General features: G+C 34.8%; 1 protein-coding gene across 1 annotated transcript in view; it reads right to left on the reverse strand.

Annotated features, from left to right (window-relative positions):
- Positions 1-14,036: 14,036 nt before the first annotated feature.
- Positions 14,037-15,336, reverse strand: part of LOC114088930 (NXPE family member 1-like) — a 37,491-nt gene continuing 36,191 nt past the window's right edge. The window contains exon 6 of the mRNA XM_027930685.2: positions 14,037-14,998. Within this exon, the coding sequence (XP_027786486.2) occupies positions 14,463-14,998 (536 nt within the window). The 3' untranslated portion in view covers positions 14,037-14,462. The remainder of the gene's footprint in view (positions 14,999-15,336) is intronic.

A 15,336-nucleotide genomic window follows, 5' to 3' on the forward strand; every position in this document is an offset into this window, starting at 1 on the left:
CAATGGTAAACCTCCCTTGAGTTCAATCCACAGTACCAAACAAAACAAATCAAAACAAAGCATTAGACATGCAATAGAAGTAAATGCATTTTAAGTGCACAATTTTATGAGTGTTGTCAAATGTACACACATCTGTTTAGCTATCACAGCATACATAATGTAACCATTACCCTAAATAGTTCCCTGTGACATTTCCCAATCAATTGTCCTCACCTTTCTGCCTATTCTTCTTCTTGGTCACTGGCTATCACAGATCTGGTTTTGGTGCTATAATGAGATTTGTATTCCTAGAGTTTCATATAAATAGAATTATGCAGAATCTACTCTTCTGTGTCTAGCTCATTTGAGTGAGGGTCATGTTTTTGAGGATTCATCTGTGTTGATGCACTTATTACTATTCTCTTTTCATTATTGAATAGTATTCCATTTTGTAGTTGTATTATAACATCTTTATCTTTTATCATTTTATGAACATTTGAGTTATTTTAAGTTTGGGTTAGCATAATAAAGCTGCTATGAAAATTAATTTGTAGTTCTCTGTATATATAAAGATTTTCATTTTCTTTTAGTAAATGCCCAAGAGTGGAATAACTGATTTACATGGTAAAGAGATGTTTCACTTTCGGTACATCTACCAAAAGCCAACTGGACTATATTGCTCTTAATCTGTAGATATATTGGGAGAAAATAGCTCTAGTAACAATATTGAATCTTCTAATTTGTGTTCATAATTTAAAGTTCTCTGAAAAAAAGACAACTTCAGACCACTGCTGAAGACAAATAGGCAATCCCAATATGAAGGGAGAATAAAATTACAAAGATTGAAAAATTTTGCTAAATGTATAGAACTAGAGAACATAAAGCTAAATGAAATATCCCAGATTCAGAAAGTTAAGGGTTAAATTTTTCCTTTTTATGTGCAGAAGCTAGACCAAAGTAAGGAGGAAAAAGTGGTAGATACTAACAAAATAGAAGAGAGATCAGTGGAGTAAAGGAAGTAAATTGAGGGGGAGAGATAAGAGAAGGGAAAAGGAAGGAATGGTGGAATGAATCTGAATGGTAGACTAAACTTTCCTATGTACATTTATGAATATACCACAATAAATTTCACCTTAATATATATCCAAAATTAACTTTTTTTTAAAAAAAACTGTATAAATACAGAAAAAACATCAGTGAAGTAGAGAAAAGGCAATGAGGGTGGAAGGAGAAAGGGAAAGGGAAGTACTGGGTACTGAAATGCAGCAAATTACATTCCATGCTTGTATAATTATGTCATAAACCCCCCCATATTATGTATATTATGTATAATTATAATGCATTTTTTTATTAAAAAAGATTGACTAGTCATAAAGATAGGAGAAAAGGTTTGGTGCTCAGATGCAAATAATCATGTCTGATTTATTATACATTTAACTGAGGGGACATGTTTAAAACTTACTGGAATAATTAAAAATGTTATACTAGATTATGTATGTTCTTTTGCCAAACCATGCAGATTGAATTGGATTGGTGAGGGTAAGTCTGTGGAAAAACTTCACTAAAGGACTCTGTGATCAATTTTGTACATATTATTTTTGTATAACTTGTTAACAGTAGACTAAACTCATTTGAGGATAGAGCAATATAACTCATGTTATTTACATTAAGAAACCCAAGTAAACCTATTTCCCTAACTACTTAGTAAATTCCCTAAGGCCTGAAATTATATTCTACACTACTATGTTTTTTTCCATATGCATGAAAGATATGAATACATCATCTTTAATAATAACAACAGTATTACTGTTCATTTGTGAAGTCCTTTATAGTTTATAAAGCTTTCATTTGGACTTATGTAGCCACTCATGTCAAAGGCCCTCATGTGTACATTTAATTGTCTTATCATAGAAAAGAAAACCAAGATAGGAATTTACCTGCCCAGGATTACATGGTTTCTGCCAGAATCAGCCCTTAAACTTGAAGTTTCCATCTCTTCTTGTGAAACTAACCTACCTGATCTTGACACTTCTGGAAATAATTACAACCAGAATAGAATAAGATGAAGTTCTTCCATTTTTCATCATGCTGATTACACTTTGCTCTGAGTATATAAGGCCAGCTGATTTTCAGCAAGGACATCAGTAGGAAATGTGTACTAAATGGTTACTAGTACTTGGTAATGTATTACCTTAGAGGTAAAGGGCTAAATATGAAGCCTTAACCCAGTGACTCGAGAACAGACATGCTGGAGGATTATTTGGAAGAAAATGTTAAAACTATTTCCTTTACTCTGCTTCCACCTTACTTCAGTTTTCTCTTCCAATGTACACACTGGCCAGAGAATGAAACTTCTAACAGAACATAGAAGAGGTCTTTTCCTACTGCATCCTCCAAGATGAGCTGAAGAAAGTAGTTACCTCAGTAATGCAATACTTTGTATAACCAGGAGACCCACCATTTTGGAATGTGATATTGAAGGTCATCACTAGACCCTTGATTGTGTAATTGAGAAAATTCAGGTCCCAAGAGTTGATTCTTTTAATAGAGGTCAGGATTTAAAACTTTCCCTCTATTGGGAAATCTCCTTGGAACTTGGAGCCCAGGTCCTACCCATTTCCTTTTTTTTTTTTTTTATCGAGAGGATAAGCTTTCTTGAAAAGCAAGAGATCCTGTAGTCCTCAGTGATAGGGGCAGGACAGAGGGACACAGAAGGGCACGTAATGATGGTTTCCTGGGTAGGACTGAAAATATCTATTAGTTGATTCTGAGTTATTGCTGCTGCCCTCTTGGCTTAATAACTAAACTAACTGGACTAGGATTCTCTCACCTGGATTCTAGACCCAACTCTGACATTAACTAATGATAGTTGCAATTTCTGTAGTATTTTTTTGTGGGGGGGGGGGGAGCGGGGACAGGAGTGGGTGTTTCTATGTGTCAGTGTGCTTTGGAGAGTTCTAAATTCTGAGGCCAAAGAATAAGTACAGGATTAGAGGAAGGTTGGACTCCTAGTTGCTCCATGGCTTAGAATTCAAGCAGCGGAAGTACTACTTTCTCAGCAAGATGGATGAAATAAGAATTTCTCTAAAATTCAACATTGGACAATCAGAATGTCTTAGAAAATCATAAATTCCAGTATATTGAACAAAGAAGAAAGAGTACATTGGATTCAACTGGTTATGGCAGAGACACTTGTTCACTACAGAGAAAAGGGATAACTGAGTGAAATACAATGAACAGATTTAATACAGAGAAATCTGAGACCAGAAAAGTAGCCTGAACTTAGCTGATTTTGTGGTTGTACTTTAAACTGGTGACTGAAAAGTGCCCTGTGTTTCTCAACTGATTGTGGAGGGCTGAGGGAGAGCCACCTTGAGCTGGACACACTGAAGCTGTGGAGCTAGGCAGTCATAATCAACAATGCCAAACTGTCTTGCAATCAAATCAGGCACAGAGAAGATTGTGCCAGGGGTGTATATCAGAAAATAAGAGGGAACCTAACTCACTTTTCTTTTGAGTCTGGCAGCACCTGTGACTATCTGAAGTGGGTGGAGAATCTGAACAGGCAGGTGTGAATACACTCAAGGACTAAGCTTGGGAAGGCTATGTTCAAGGGCATAGATTATTTTGCAGAATGCCTCTTACAGATATAATTCTTTTAAAAATTTATTTGTTTATTTTAATTAGGTATATATGGTGGAAGAATGCATTTTGATTCATTGTACACAATGCATCACAACATTTCATTTCTCTGTACACTATGGATTGTCATACCTTATGTGCAGTTATACACGTACCTAGGGTAATAATGTCCATCACATTCTACCATCTTTCCTGTCCCATACCCCCTCCCCTCCCCTTTCTCTCCCTTGCCCAATCAAAGTTCCTTCATTTTTCTCATGCCCCACCCCCTGCATTATGAATCAGCATCCACTTATCAGTGAATATTCAACCTTTGGTTTTTGGGGATTGGCTTACTTTGCATAGCATGATATTCTCCAACTCCATCCATTTACCTGCAAATGCCATAATTCTGTTCTATATATATTCCACAGTTTCTTTATCCATTCATCTGTTGAAGGGCATCTAGGTTACTTCCACTGGTTAGCTATTGTGAATTGAGTTGCTATAAACATTGATGGGGCTGTGTTATTATAGTAGGCTTATTTTAACTCCTTTGGGTATAGACCAAGGAGTGAGATAGCTGGGTCAAATGGTGGATTCATTCCAAGTTTTCCAAGGATTCTCCATACTGCATTCCAGAGTGGTTGCATCAATTTACAGTCCCACCAGAAATGTATGAGTGTGCCTTTTCCCCCACATCCTTGTCAACACTTACTGTTGTTTGTACTCTTAATTGCTGCCTTCTGACTGGTGTAAGATGAAATCTTTGTTTTGGTTTGCATTAGTAGAGATGTTGAATGTTTCTTCACATATTTGTTGATTGATTGTATATCTCCTGAGAAGTCTGTTCAGCTTCTTAGCCTACTTATTGATTGGGTTGTTTGTTTTTTTGGTGTTAAGTGTTTTGAGTTCTTTATATATCCTAGGGATTAGTGCTCTGAGGTGCATGTGGCAAAATTTTGCTCCTATAATCTGGGCTCTTTCTTCACCTCAATGATTTTTTTTTTCTTTTGCTGAGAAGAAGTTTTTTAGTTTGAATCCACCCTGCTTATTAGTCCTTGACTTTGTTTCTTGCACTTTAGGAGTCTTGTTAAGGAAGTTGGGGCCTAATCTGACATGAAGATTTGGGCCTACTTTTTCTTTTATTAGGCACAGAGTCTCTGGACGAATTTGTAGGTCCTTGATCCACTTTGAGTTGAGTTTTGTGCATGGTGAGAGAGAGGGGTTTAGTTTTATTTTGCTGCAAATGGATTTCCAGATCTGCTAGCACCATTTGTTGAAGAGGGTATCTTTTCTCCAATGTATATTATCAGTTTCTTTGTCTAGTATGAGATAACTGTATTTATGTGTATTTTGTCTATTTATGAGATAACTGTATTTATGTCTCTATATCTTCTATTCTGTACCATTGGTCTACATATCTATTTTGGTGCCAGTACCATGCTGTTTTTGTTACTATAGCTTTGTTGTATATATTAAGGTCTGGTGTTGTGATGCTTCTTGCTTCACACTTCTTGCTTAGGATTGGTTTGACTATTCTGGGTCTCTTATTTTTCCAAATAAATTTTATGATTGAATTTTCTATTTCTATAAGGAATGATGTTGGGATTTTAACTGGAATCACATTGAAACTTTGGAAAGTATGGCCATTTTGACAATATTAATTTTTCCTATCCAAGAGCACGAGAGATCTTTCCATCTTCTAAGGTCTTTTAAAATTTCTTTCTTTAGTGTTCTGTGTTTTTATTGTAGAGGTCTTTCACCAATTTTGTTAAGTTGATGCCCAAGTATTTTTTTTTAATTATTGTGAATGGGGTAGTTTTGCTAATTTCTCTTTCAGAGGATTCATCAGTGATGTATAAAAATGAATTTCATTTATGGGTATTGATTTTATATCCTTCTACTTTTCTGAATTCATTTATTAATTCTAGAAGTTTTTTGGTGGAATTTTTTGGATTCTCTATGTATAGAATCATGTCAAGCAACTAATGATAGTTTGAATTCTTCTTTTCCTATTCATATCTGTTTAATTTCTTTCATGTGTCTAATTGCTCTGGCTAGAGTTTCTGGCTAGGACTATGTTGAATAGAGGTGGTAAAAGAGGATATGCCTGTCTTGTTCCAGTTTTTTGAGGAAATGCTTCCAATTTTTCTCTATCTAGAATGAAGTTGGCCTTGTGTTTAGCTTTTACATAGATAGCTTTTACAATGTTGAGGTATGCTCCTACTATCCCTAGTTTTTCTAGTGTTTTGAACATGAAATGGTGCTATATTTTATCAATTGCTTTCTCTGCATCAATTAATAAAATCATATAATTCTAATCTTTAAGTCTATTGATGTGATGAATTATATTTATTGCTTTCCATATGTTGAACCAACCTTGCATCCCTGGGATGAATCCCACTTGAACATGGTGCATTATTTTTTAAATATGTTTTTATGTGTGTTTTGCCAGAATTTTATTGGGAATTTTTGCATCAGTGTTTATCAGGGATATTGGTCTTAAACTTTCTTTCCTTGATGTGTCTGTGGCTGGTTTTGGTATCAGGGTGGTACTAGCTTCATAGAATGAATTTGGAAGCATTCCCTCCTGTTCCATTTGATGGGATAATTTGAGGAGTATTGGTATTAATTCTTCTTTGTATGTTTTGTAGAACTCAGCTGTGAATCTGTCTGGTCCCGGCTTTTTCTTGGTTGGTAATCTTTTAATAGCATTTTCTGTTTCCTTGCTTGAAATTGATCTGTTTAAATTGTGTATTTCCTCTTGACTCAGTTTGGGTTGGTCATATGCCTTTAGAAATTTGTCAGTGTCTTTCAGTTTTTCTATTTTACTGGAGTATAAATTTTTGAAATAGTTTTTAATTGTCTTATTTATTTCAATAGTGTTTGTCATGAACTTTTCTTTGTCATCATGAATTTTAGTAATTTCAGTTTTCTCTCTCTCTCTCTCTCTCTCTCTCTCTCTGGTTAGGGTGAATAAGGGTTTGTCAATTTTATTTATTTTTTCAAAGAGCCAACTTTTTAATTTGTCAATTTTTTGAATTGTTTCTTTTGTTTCAATTTCATGAATTTATTCCCTGATTTTAATTATTTTTTGTTTTCTACTACTTTTGGTGTTGGTTTGTTCCTCTTTTTCTAGGGCTTTGAGCTGTAATATCAGGTCATTTATTTGTTGACTTTTTCTTCTTTTAATGAATGAACTCCATGCAATGAACTTTGCTCTTAGCACTACCTTCATAGTGTCTCATAGATTTTGATAAGTTGTATCGGAGTTCTCATTTACCGCCAAGAATTTTTTTTATCTCCTCCCTGATGTCTTCTGTTTTCCATGCGTTATTCAATAGCATACTGTTTAGTCTCCAGATATTGGAGTAGCTTCTATTTTTAATTTTATCATTGATTTTTAATTTCATTCCATTATGGTCAGATAGAATGCATTGTAGTATCTCTATTTTTTTGTATTTGCTAAGACTTGCTTTGTGGCATAACAATGGTCTATTTTAGAAAAGGAGCCATGTTCTGCTGAGAGGAAATTCTATATATGTCTGTTAAGTCTAACTTATTAGTTGTATTTTTGAGTTATATAGTTTCTTTGTTTAGTTTTTTTGGGAAGATATATCCAGTGGTGAGAAAGGTGTTTTAAAGTCACCCAGTATTATTGTGTTGTGGTCTATTTGGTTCTTGTAGTTGAGAAGGATTTGTTTGATATACATAGATGCCCCATTGTTTGGGGAATAAATATTTATGATTGTTATGCTTGTTGATATATGAATCCCTTAAGCAGCATGAAATGTCCTTATTTTTCCCTTTTCACTAGCTTTGGTTTGAAGTCCACTTTATCTGATATTAGTATGGATATCCCTGCTTGTTTACTTGGTCCATGTGAGTGGTATGCTTATTCCCACCCTTTCACCTTCAGTCTGTGGATGTCTTTTCCTGTGAGATGAGTGTCTTCAAGGCAGCATATTGTTGGGTCTTTTTTTTTTAATCTAGTCTGTCAATCTAAGTCTTTTTTGATTGGTGAGTTTAGGCCTTTCTCATTCAGGGTTATTATTGAAATATGACTTGTATTCCCAGCCACTTTGGTTTATTTTTTGTTTTTGACTTGACTTGGTTTCACCTTTGATTGCCCTTCTTTTAGTGTAGTTCCTCCCTTTGCTGATTTTTATTGTTGTTTTTCTTTTTCTCTTTGTGCAATATTTTGCTGAGAATGCTCTGTAGTGCAGGCTTTCTTGCTGTAAATTCTTTTAACTTTTGTTCATCATGGAAGGTTTTATTTTGTCATCAAATCCAAAGCTTAATTTTGCTGAATATACAATTCTTGGTTGGCATCTATTTTGTTTCAGAGCTTGGTATATGTTGTTCCAAGATCTCCTGGCTTTGAGGGTCTGGGTTGACAAATCTGCCAAGATACAAATTTCTCTCCCCCTGTATGTTATCTGATTCCACTCTCTTGTGTCCTTTAAGATTCTGTTCTTATTTTGTATGCTAGGCATTTTCATTATAATGTGCCTTGGTGTAGATCTGTTATAATATAATTTGGTGTCCTATAAGCCTCTTGTTTTTGATTTTCCAATTCATTCCTCATATTTGGGAAATTTTATGATGTTATTTAATTGAATATATTGTACATTCCTTTAGTTTGAATCTCTGTGCCTTCCTCTATCCCAATAAATCTTAGATTTGGTCTTTTTATGCTATCCCCTAATTCTTCAATATTCTGTTTATGCTTTCTTATCATCTTTACTGTGTGGTCAACTTTATTTTCAAGATTGTATATTTTGTCTTCATTATCTGAGGTTCTGTCTTCCAAGTGATCTAGTCTGTTGGTGATACTTTCTATTGAGTTTTTTTTAAAATTTTATTTATTGTTCCCTTCATTTCAAGGACTTCTGATTTTTTTTTCAGAATCTCTATTTCTTGAAGTAACCTTTTGCTACCTGTATTTTCTCTCTTATCTCTTTGTTGCAGTAATCAATTTTTGCCTATATTTGTTCACTTATGTTATTCTTTAATTTGTAAAAATCATTTTAATTATGTATATTCTGAACTCCTTCTCTGACATTTCATCAACTGCACTGTCCATGTTCTATTATTATAGTATCTTGGTTTGTTTGGGGCACTTTCTTCCCTTGTTTCTTCATGTTGTCTATGTGTCTTCCTTTCTTGTAGTGCAGATCTGAGGTATTACAGATTTCACCCTATAATCTTGTAGTGTCCCTGAAGATTACCTGTACCTCAACTTGGTGTTGGGCTTCTGGTCCTGGCTGGTGTTCCACGATAAGTGCTACTGCAACTAATGGTGGTAGTAGCAATTGCGGAGGTAGCTCAAATAGCAGTGGGGATGTCCCAAGATGGGTGAAACCATTTTCAGATATGGGGCTGAAATGGGGGATTGCCTGTTTGGATATACAGCTGTCTCCAGGCTCTATCTATTGTTTCAAAGTGGAGGCTACTGAATGGGGAGGGCTGTGATGATGGCTGCAGTGTCCCAAGATGGGCTAGGCCTGGGCTCTGGCATGGGTCTGTAGGTTAGCAGGGTGGTCCTGGGCCTAAGTTTGGCGTAGGCTCCTGCTGGGTTGGCAGGGTGGTCCTAGGCCTGGGTCTGGGCTCAAACGTGGGTCTGCTGGTTGCTGGGGGCAGTCCTGGCTGGTGCCTGGGGATCCAGCATAGGTCTGCTGCTTGGCAGGGCCATCCTGGGCCTATACTTGGCCTTGGGTGTGTACAGGTGGATGGCAGAGGGAGGGGTAGTCCTAGGCCCAAGCCTGGGCTCCAGTGTGGGTCTGCCAGTTGGCAGAGGTGGTTCTGGATCAGGGTGACAATTATGATTCTTGAGTATCCTGAGATCCAGGATACTGACAGAGGTCGGCAACTGTCAATCGGTAAGGGTATGCTGATCTAATCTCTCCAGAGCAGATACCATCCAATGAAGCCCCTTAGGCCTGATTAGGCCTAATCCTTGGCTTCCAGAATGCCCCTTTCCCTAGAACGCTGCATCACCCTGGGAGTACACAGATATGGTCTTTGCAGAAAAAACTCCCAACAGACAGTACTTCCCACTACCTCCAACCTTATACTGGTGAGGACAGAAACTGAGAGCTATTTCAGTCAGCTCTTAGGCAACTCTTCAGTCTTAGATAACTCCAACTGGCAGCTCAGAGAGCAACACAAAAAGAAGAAAATGTTAATATACAGCCCTTACATGTTCTGTCATTCCTTCTCTGTCTCTCTCTTCCTCCCTCCCTCCCAAGAAAAAACAGAAAGACAGTTGTATATAGGCAGTGACCATCCATTTTCATTGAATATTTTGATTATTTCAGTAGAGATGATGCCTTCATTTTTCATTGAGAATTTTTTACATTTTCTTATTGGTGTTTTTGTTGTGCTGCCTTCTTTATGGACACATATACATATTTGATTATTTTCTCCTCATTTTTATATTTTTAAACATGTAGTTATTTTTCCTTGTCTTGTCTTTTGATGGTCGGGGTTTGGGTTTGTATATTTTCGTTTTGTTTCATTCATTTTTTTTCCTCTCTTTTTTTCTTCTGCTAACGGCCAAATCCTCATGTTCTCTATTTTTCTTTACTTTTTTTCCTCCTCCTTCCTAAAATAATCATGACATGCTGCATCTCTTCTGCCTTCTCTCTATTCACTCTTGAGAACTGTAAATGCTGTTCTATCTTCCTATCACATTTTTTTTTCTCTTAATTAACTGTATTTTTACCATCTTTTAGAACTAATTTCTTTATATAACTCCTGTCCCCACCATTTATCCTCCTGGAAATTCTTACTATTGTCGATAACATAACTGACCCCTCTTGTTTGCTTTAATGCCAGATCTAGTTTATGGTTATTTATAGTTTGTGCTTTGGGAAATTGCTGACCCTACCAGTAGAAGGAAGGAGATAATTAATATCAGTGCTGAAATCAATGAAATTGAGAATAAAAAACAAAAGAGTTGGTTCTTTGAAAAGGTCAACAAGATTGATAAGCCCTTAGCCAGACTAATAAAAAGAAAAGAGAGAAACCCCAGATTAACAACATTCAATATGAAAAAGGAGAAATCACCACAGGCATCATAGAAAAAGCAGATCTTTAGGGACTGTTTTGAAAACATATTCCAAAAAATTGGAAAACCTAAAATAAATAAATTTCTAGACACATATTATCTGCCAAAAATAGAATCTGAAAATATATCTCATACTTTTATATGTCAAAATGGATCCTATTTTTATGTATAACTGAAAAGGACCAATATATAAAAAAGAAGATGACAGATCAATAACATATAATAAGATAGAAGCAGAAATAAAAAGCCTTTCAGCAAGGAAAAGTTTAGGATCCAATAGATTCTCAGCTGAATTCTATCAGATTTTTAAAGAACTATTGATAATACTCCTCAAATTAGTTCATGAAATAGAAATTAATGGAACATTTCAAAATTGATTTTATGAAGTCAGTATCACAATTATACCAAAACCAGATGAGCACACATCAAGGAAATGAACGTATAGACCAGTATTCCTAATGAATTTACATGCAAAAATTTTTAATACAATATTAAGAAATCATGATCAACAAATATTAAGAAGATTATATATCACAAGCAAGTTGGTTTTATCCCAGAGATGTAAGGATGGTTCAGCATATACATATCAATAAATATAATTTATCATATAAATAGAATTAAGGACAAAAATCACTTAGTCATCTCAATAGATGCAGACAAGGCTGTAGACAAAATTCACCACTCATTCATGATAAAAATACTAAAGAAACTAAGGATAGAAGGAACCTACCTCACCACCATAAAGGGTATGTGACAATCCCAAAGCCAGTATCATAGTAAACAGGGGAAAACAGAAAGCATTTTGTTTGAAATCTGAAACAAGACAAGATGTCCACTCTCACTGTTCCTGTTTATTATAGTGCTAGAAATTCTAGCCAGATAAATTAGGTAAGAGAAAGGAACTAAAATGGCTAAAAGTAGTAGAAGAAGCAGAACTCAAATTATCACTATTTGCAAATGATCCTATACATAGAAGATCCATAAAACAACTCCGTCAAAAGACTGCTAGAGCTAATATACAAATTTGGCAAAGTGGCAGGTAACAAAATCAATGTACAAACATTAGTAATCTTTTTATATACCAACAATGAATCTGCTGAGAAAGTAATCAGGAAAATAATTTCATTCAAAATAGCCTCCAAAACCCATAAAATAACTAGGAATGAATCTAACCAAGGAGGTAAAAGACCTCTAAGACATAAAGTATAGAACATTGAAGAAAGTTGTACATAATAAGGGGATTTGTTGTTACATACTCGTACATGCACACTCTATGACAATATAATTTGGTCTATAGGATTCCTCAGTACTTTCTCTGGATCTTTGTAGTTAAGACTTTTCTATATAATAAGCATATTAGTTTTTTGCCTAAGACATAGATTGCAAGTATCTCTATCTAATTTCATTTATCTTTTGCTTTATAATATCTTAGGGATTGATGTTAAAATTTTACATATATTTAGTCCAATTTGTTAATCTGAATTTCACATTGTCAGTCTGAAAACAGAAAAGAGAATCCTTTATTCTATGTATTACAAATATTTTTCATAGCTTTGAGTGTTTTTCTTACTCTTTTAACAGTATCTTTTGATAGATAGTTCTTCATTTTAATACATTAAGACTGACCAGTGTTTTCCCTTTTGATTAGTGCTTTTTGAACTCAGTCTAAGAAAGCATACTCTATTTTGAAGTAATGATGATATTTTTCTGTTATTGTCAACAGTCTAAGAATAATTTCTCACTGTGTTACTCACACTGAGATGTGAGGAACTGGGTGAGTTTGTGAAGTGTTTTCTGCTGGTGCATGAGATACAAGTTAGAAATTTAATCAATGATTAGAATGTTTACGGGAGTGTGGCCTTACCATGGCATGCAAGACAGTGAGGGGTGAACTAGGCTCCCTGGTTGGTGAGGTGCTGTCAGACTCCAGTGGAGAGTCGAAGGTGACCCAGCTGTGTACCAATCATGTGCACTAGGACCAGGCATGGATACTAGAATGTTCAGGTATTTAAAAAAATGAATTTAGCATAGATAATGTTAGATGCACACTTTAATAAGCTTTACTTTTTCCTTTTTACATTAGTTCGTGATCTCCCTGGATACTAATTTATTCTTTGTGGATAGTGTAATGTGAGGGTTCAATTTTGTTTTGTTTTTCACACATGGTTATCCTATTTTCCAATAACATTTATGCAATTTACTATCTTTTCCTCATTGCTCCCTGTGTCATAGAGCAACTGTGTTTGCAGGGCCTCTTCCGCTCCCTCGATTCTGTTTCATTGGTCTTTGGTTTTTCATTGCACCAGTGCCACACTGTTATGATTCTAGCTTTAAGGAAATTCTTTTTGGAAAAGTAAGTTCTTTTATTCTTTTTCAGAAGTATCTTTATTATTTTCAGCCATGTACATTTTTTTTAGAAATTTTAGAATCATATTATCAAATTGAATACAATCTCATGTGCACATATGATCTTTAAGACTGATAAAATTCTATTTAATTTATAGAACTATATAGTCATTTAGTTTTATGTGGTGTTGTGATACATCTTCTGTTTCATTTAATACTAATCATTTGGTTACACAGACATTTATTTTTGATATTTTACTGAACTGCACTTTTGAGTTTTGTGCATATTTTTAAAAAATAAAATGTTCTAGAAAAATATAATAGTAGAGCTATAAAAGATACAAAACCTAGGATTTAATACAATGAAAGATATGCACAATATGTACACAGAGATACCATGCAATTTTAACTATGTTATCTAATATCTATTTCTATAGTTACATAGGCTGTTAGGTTTTGTATATTGAGCTTGTGGTGCCCCTTTCTAAATTCTTCTACTTAGGATCTTGGTGTTTTCCTAAGGGAATGATGAAATAGGAGGAATTATTCTATTCCCTTCCGACATGTACTACAGTGCATCAGTAGATAGAGCGAGTGAGAGGTTCTCAGCTCTGTTATCTGACTTGGTAAGGCATGTTTGTTGTGCTTCACTCAGGAAGTGATGAAGCTTATAGTTTTCTGTTAGATCAATTTTCTCATTATGGAAATTTTCTTCTATTTCTAGTTTGTACTAGTTTTCCTCTGAACCTTAGAGGTATTTTTGATGAATTCTACCATTTTTTGTTTTGTTTTAAATCAGGCCTCATTAAAGTAGGCCCAGGGCCAAATATGTCCACCACATTTTGGGGGTTTTGTGATCTAAAAATTGTTTTTGAATGTTTAAAAATATTTGCGGGGGGATCAAAAGAAGAATACTATTTCTGATGTGTGTCAATTATATGAAATACAATTTCCTTGTTCATTTGTAAAGTTTTATTAAAATATAACACAATTATTTTACACGTTGTCTGTGGCTGCTTTTGCACTACAGTGTAGAGTGGAGCAGTTCTGACAGAGGCAGGATAGCCTGCAGATTACAAAATATTTACAGTCTATACCTTTACAGAGAAAGTTAGGTGACTGTTTTAGAACATTATGATAATTATATGTTTATTTCTCTTCTGTTCAGCCATGATTAACAGAAAGCATAACCCAACCATGTCTAAAATATAAAAATATTTATTATTACACATAGACTAGCTCCAGGCATTGTATGATCATTCTTCACATCTCACTCTCTTGGCTTTGCATCTCATCTTCATTCTCTTTGTCTTTAATTGCCCCAGAAATAATCCCATGGACAACCTTTTATTTTTGATTTTCTTAATACCTAAAATTAATAAAACTTTGTTGACACAAAGGATGTAAAAATTTGTTATTACATATTTTGTATATTTATGCTTTAACAAATGTAGTTTAAGAACATGTTAATCTGACTTCCAATCACATGATCAGGTGGGTGGACATTATTGGTGCCATATGCAATGGTCATGTCCCAGGCATCAATGACACCCACATTGAGGTCTTTGAAAATGTCATTCAGGGTAAGATATTGAATGTAACCATGGAAGTCTCCAAACCTTTCTGTTTCTAAGTGCATCTCCCTGATATTTTCTGTCTTAATGATCACCTTAGTGTCTGGGCTTCTTAGGAATAGTCGTTCAATAGCTTTTCGAATACTGATGGCCCTGCGAATGAAAACGTCAATGGGGAAAGGTCTGAAGTGTTGGCCAAAGGTTATGACAATGGCTGTGTTTTTATCCCCTGATATCCGGTCAATTTCCCGAGGGATATAACCTTCATCTGTCACGGAATAGATACTATAAGTGACAAAAGGGTAGCCATGTTTTTTCCATTGAATTTGAGTATGTCTTTCAGCATCCAGAAGCAAATGTTTCTTGAAAAGTCCAGTCTCATGTAGATCAAAAAATTTCAGTGCTGATTGAAAAAACAAATAAACAAACAGATTTTAATTAAAAAGTAATATTAGTGCATGTTAAAAGAATGTTCACAGTATCATTTATAATACCTACTGGAAATATTTTTATCAGAAGCATTCTAACTTCTAGAGTAAATTACCAATTCACATGTGTGAAATGTCAGTTAAAATATAAAGTTTTTGTTGGAATTTATCAGGAGGAATAACTTTTCTTATGAAACATTGAATAAAATAGATTTCAAATCAAGACTCAACTCTAGAAAGCTAAATGAAATCATAAGAAAACTAGCTCAAACGAGAAGAGATGGAGACCTCATTGAAAGTACTTTATGATCAG

This window comes from Marmota flaviventris, chromosome 9 (assembly GCF_047511675.1).
Source record: "Marmota flaviventris isolate mMarFla1 chromosome 9, mMarFla1.hap1, whole genome shotgun sequence".
Classification (NCBI taxonomy): domain Eukaryota; kingdom Metazoa; phylum Chordata; class Mammalia; order Rodentia; family Sciuridae; genus Marmota; species Marmota flaviventris.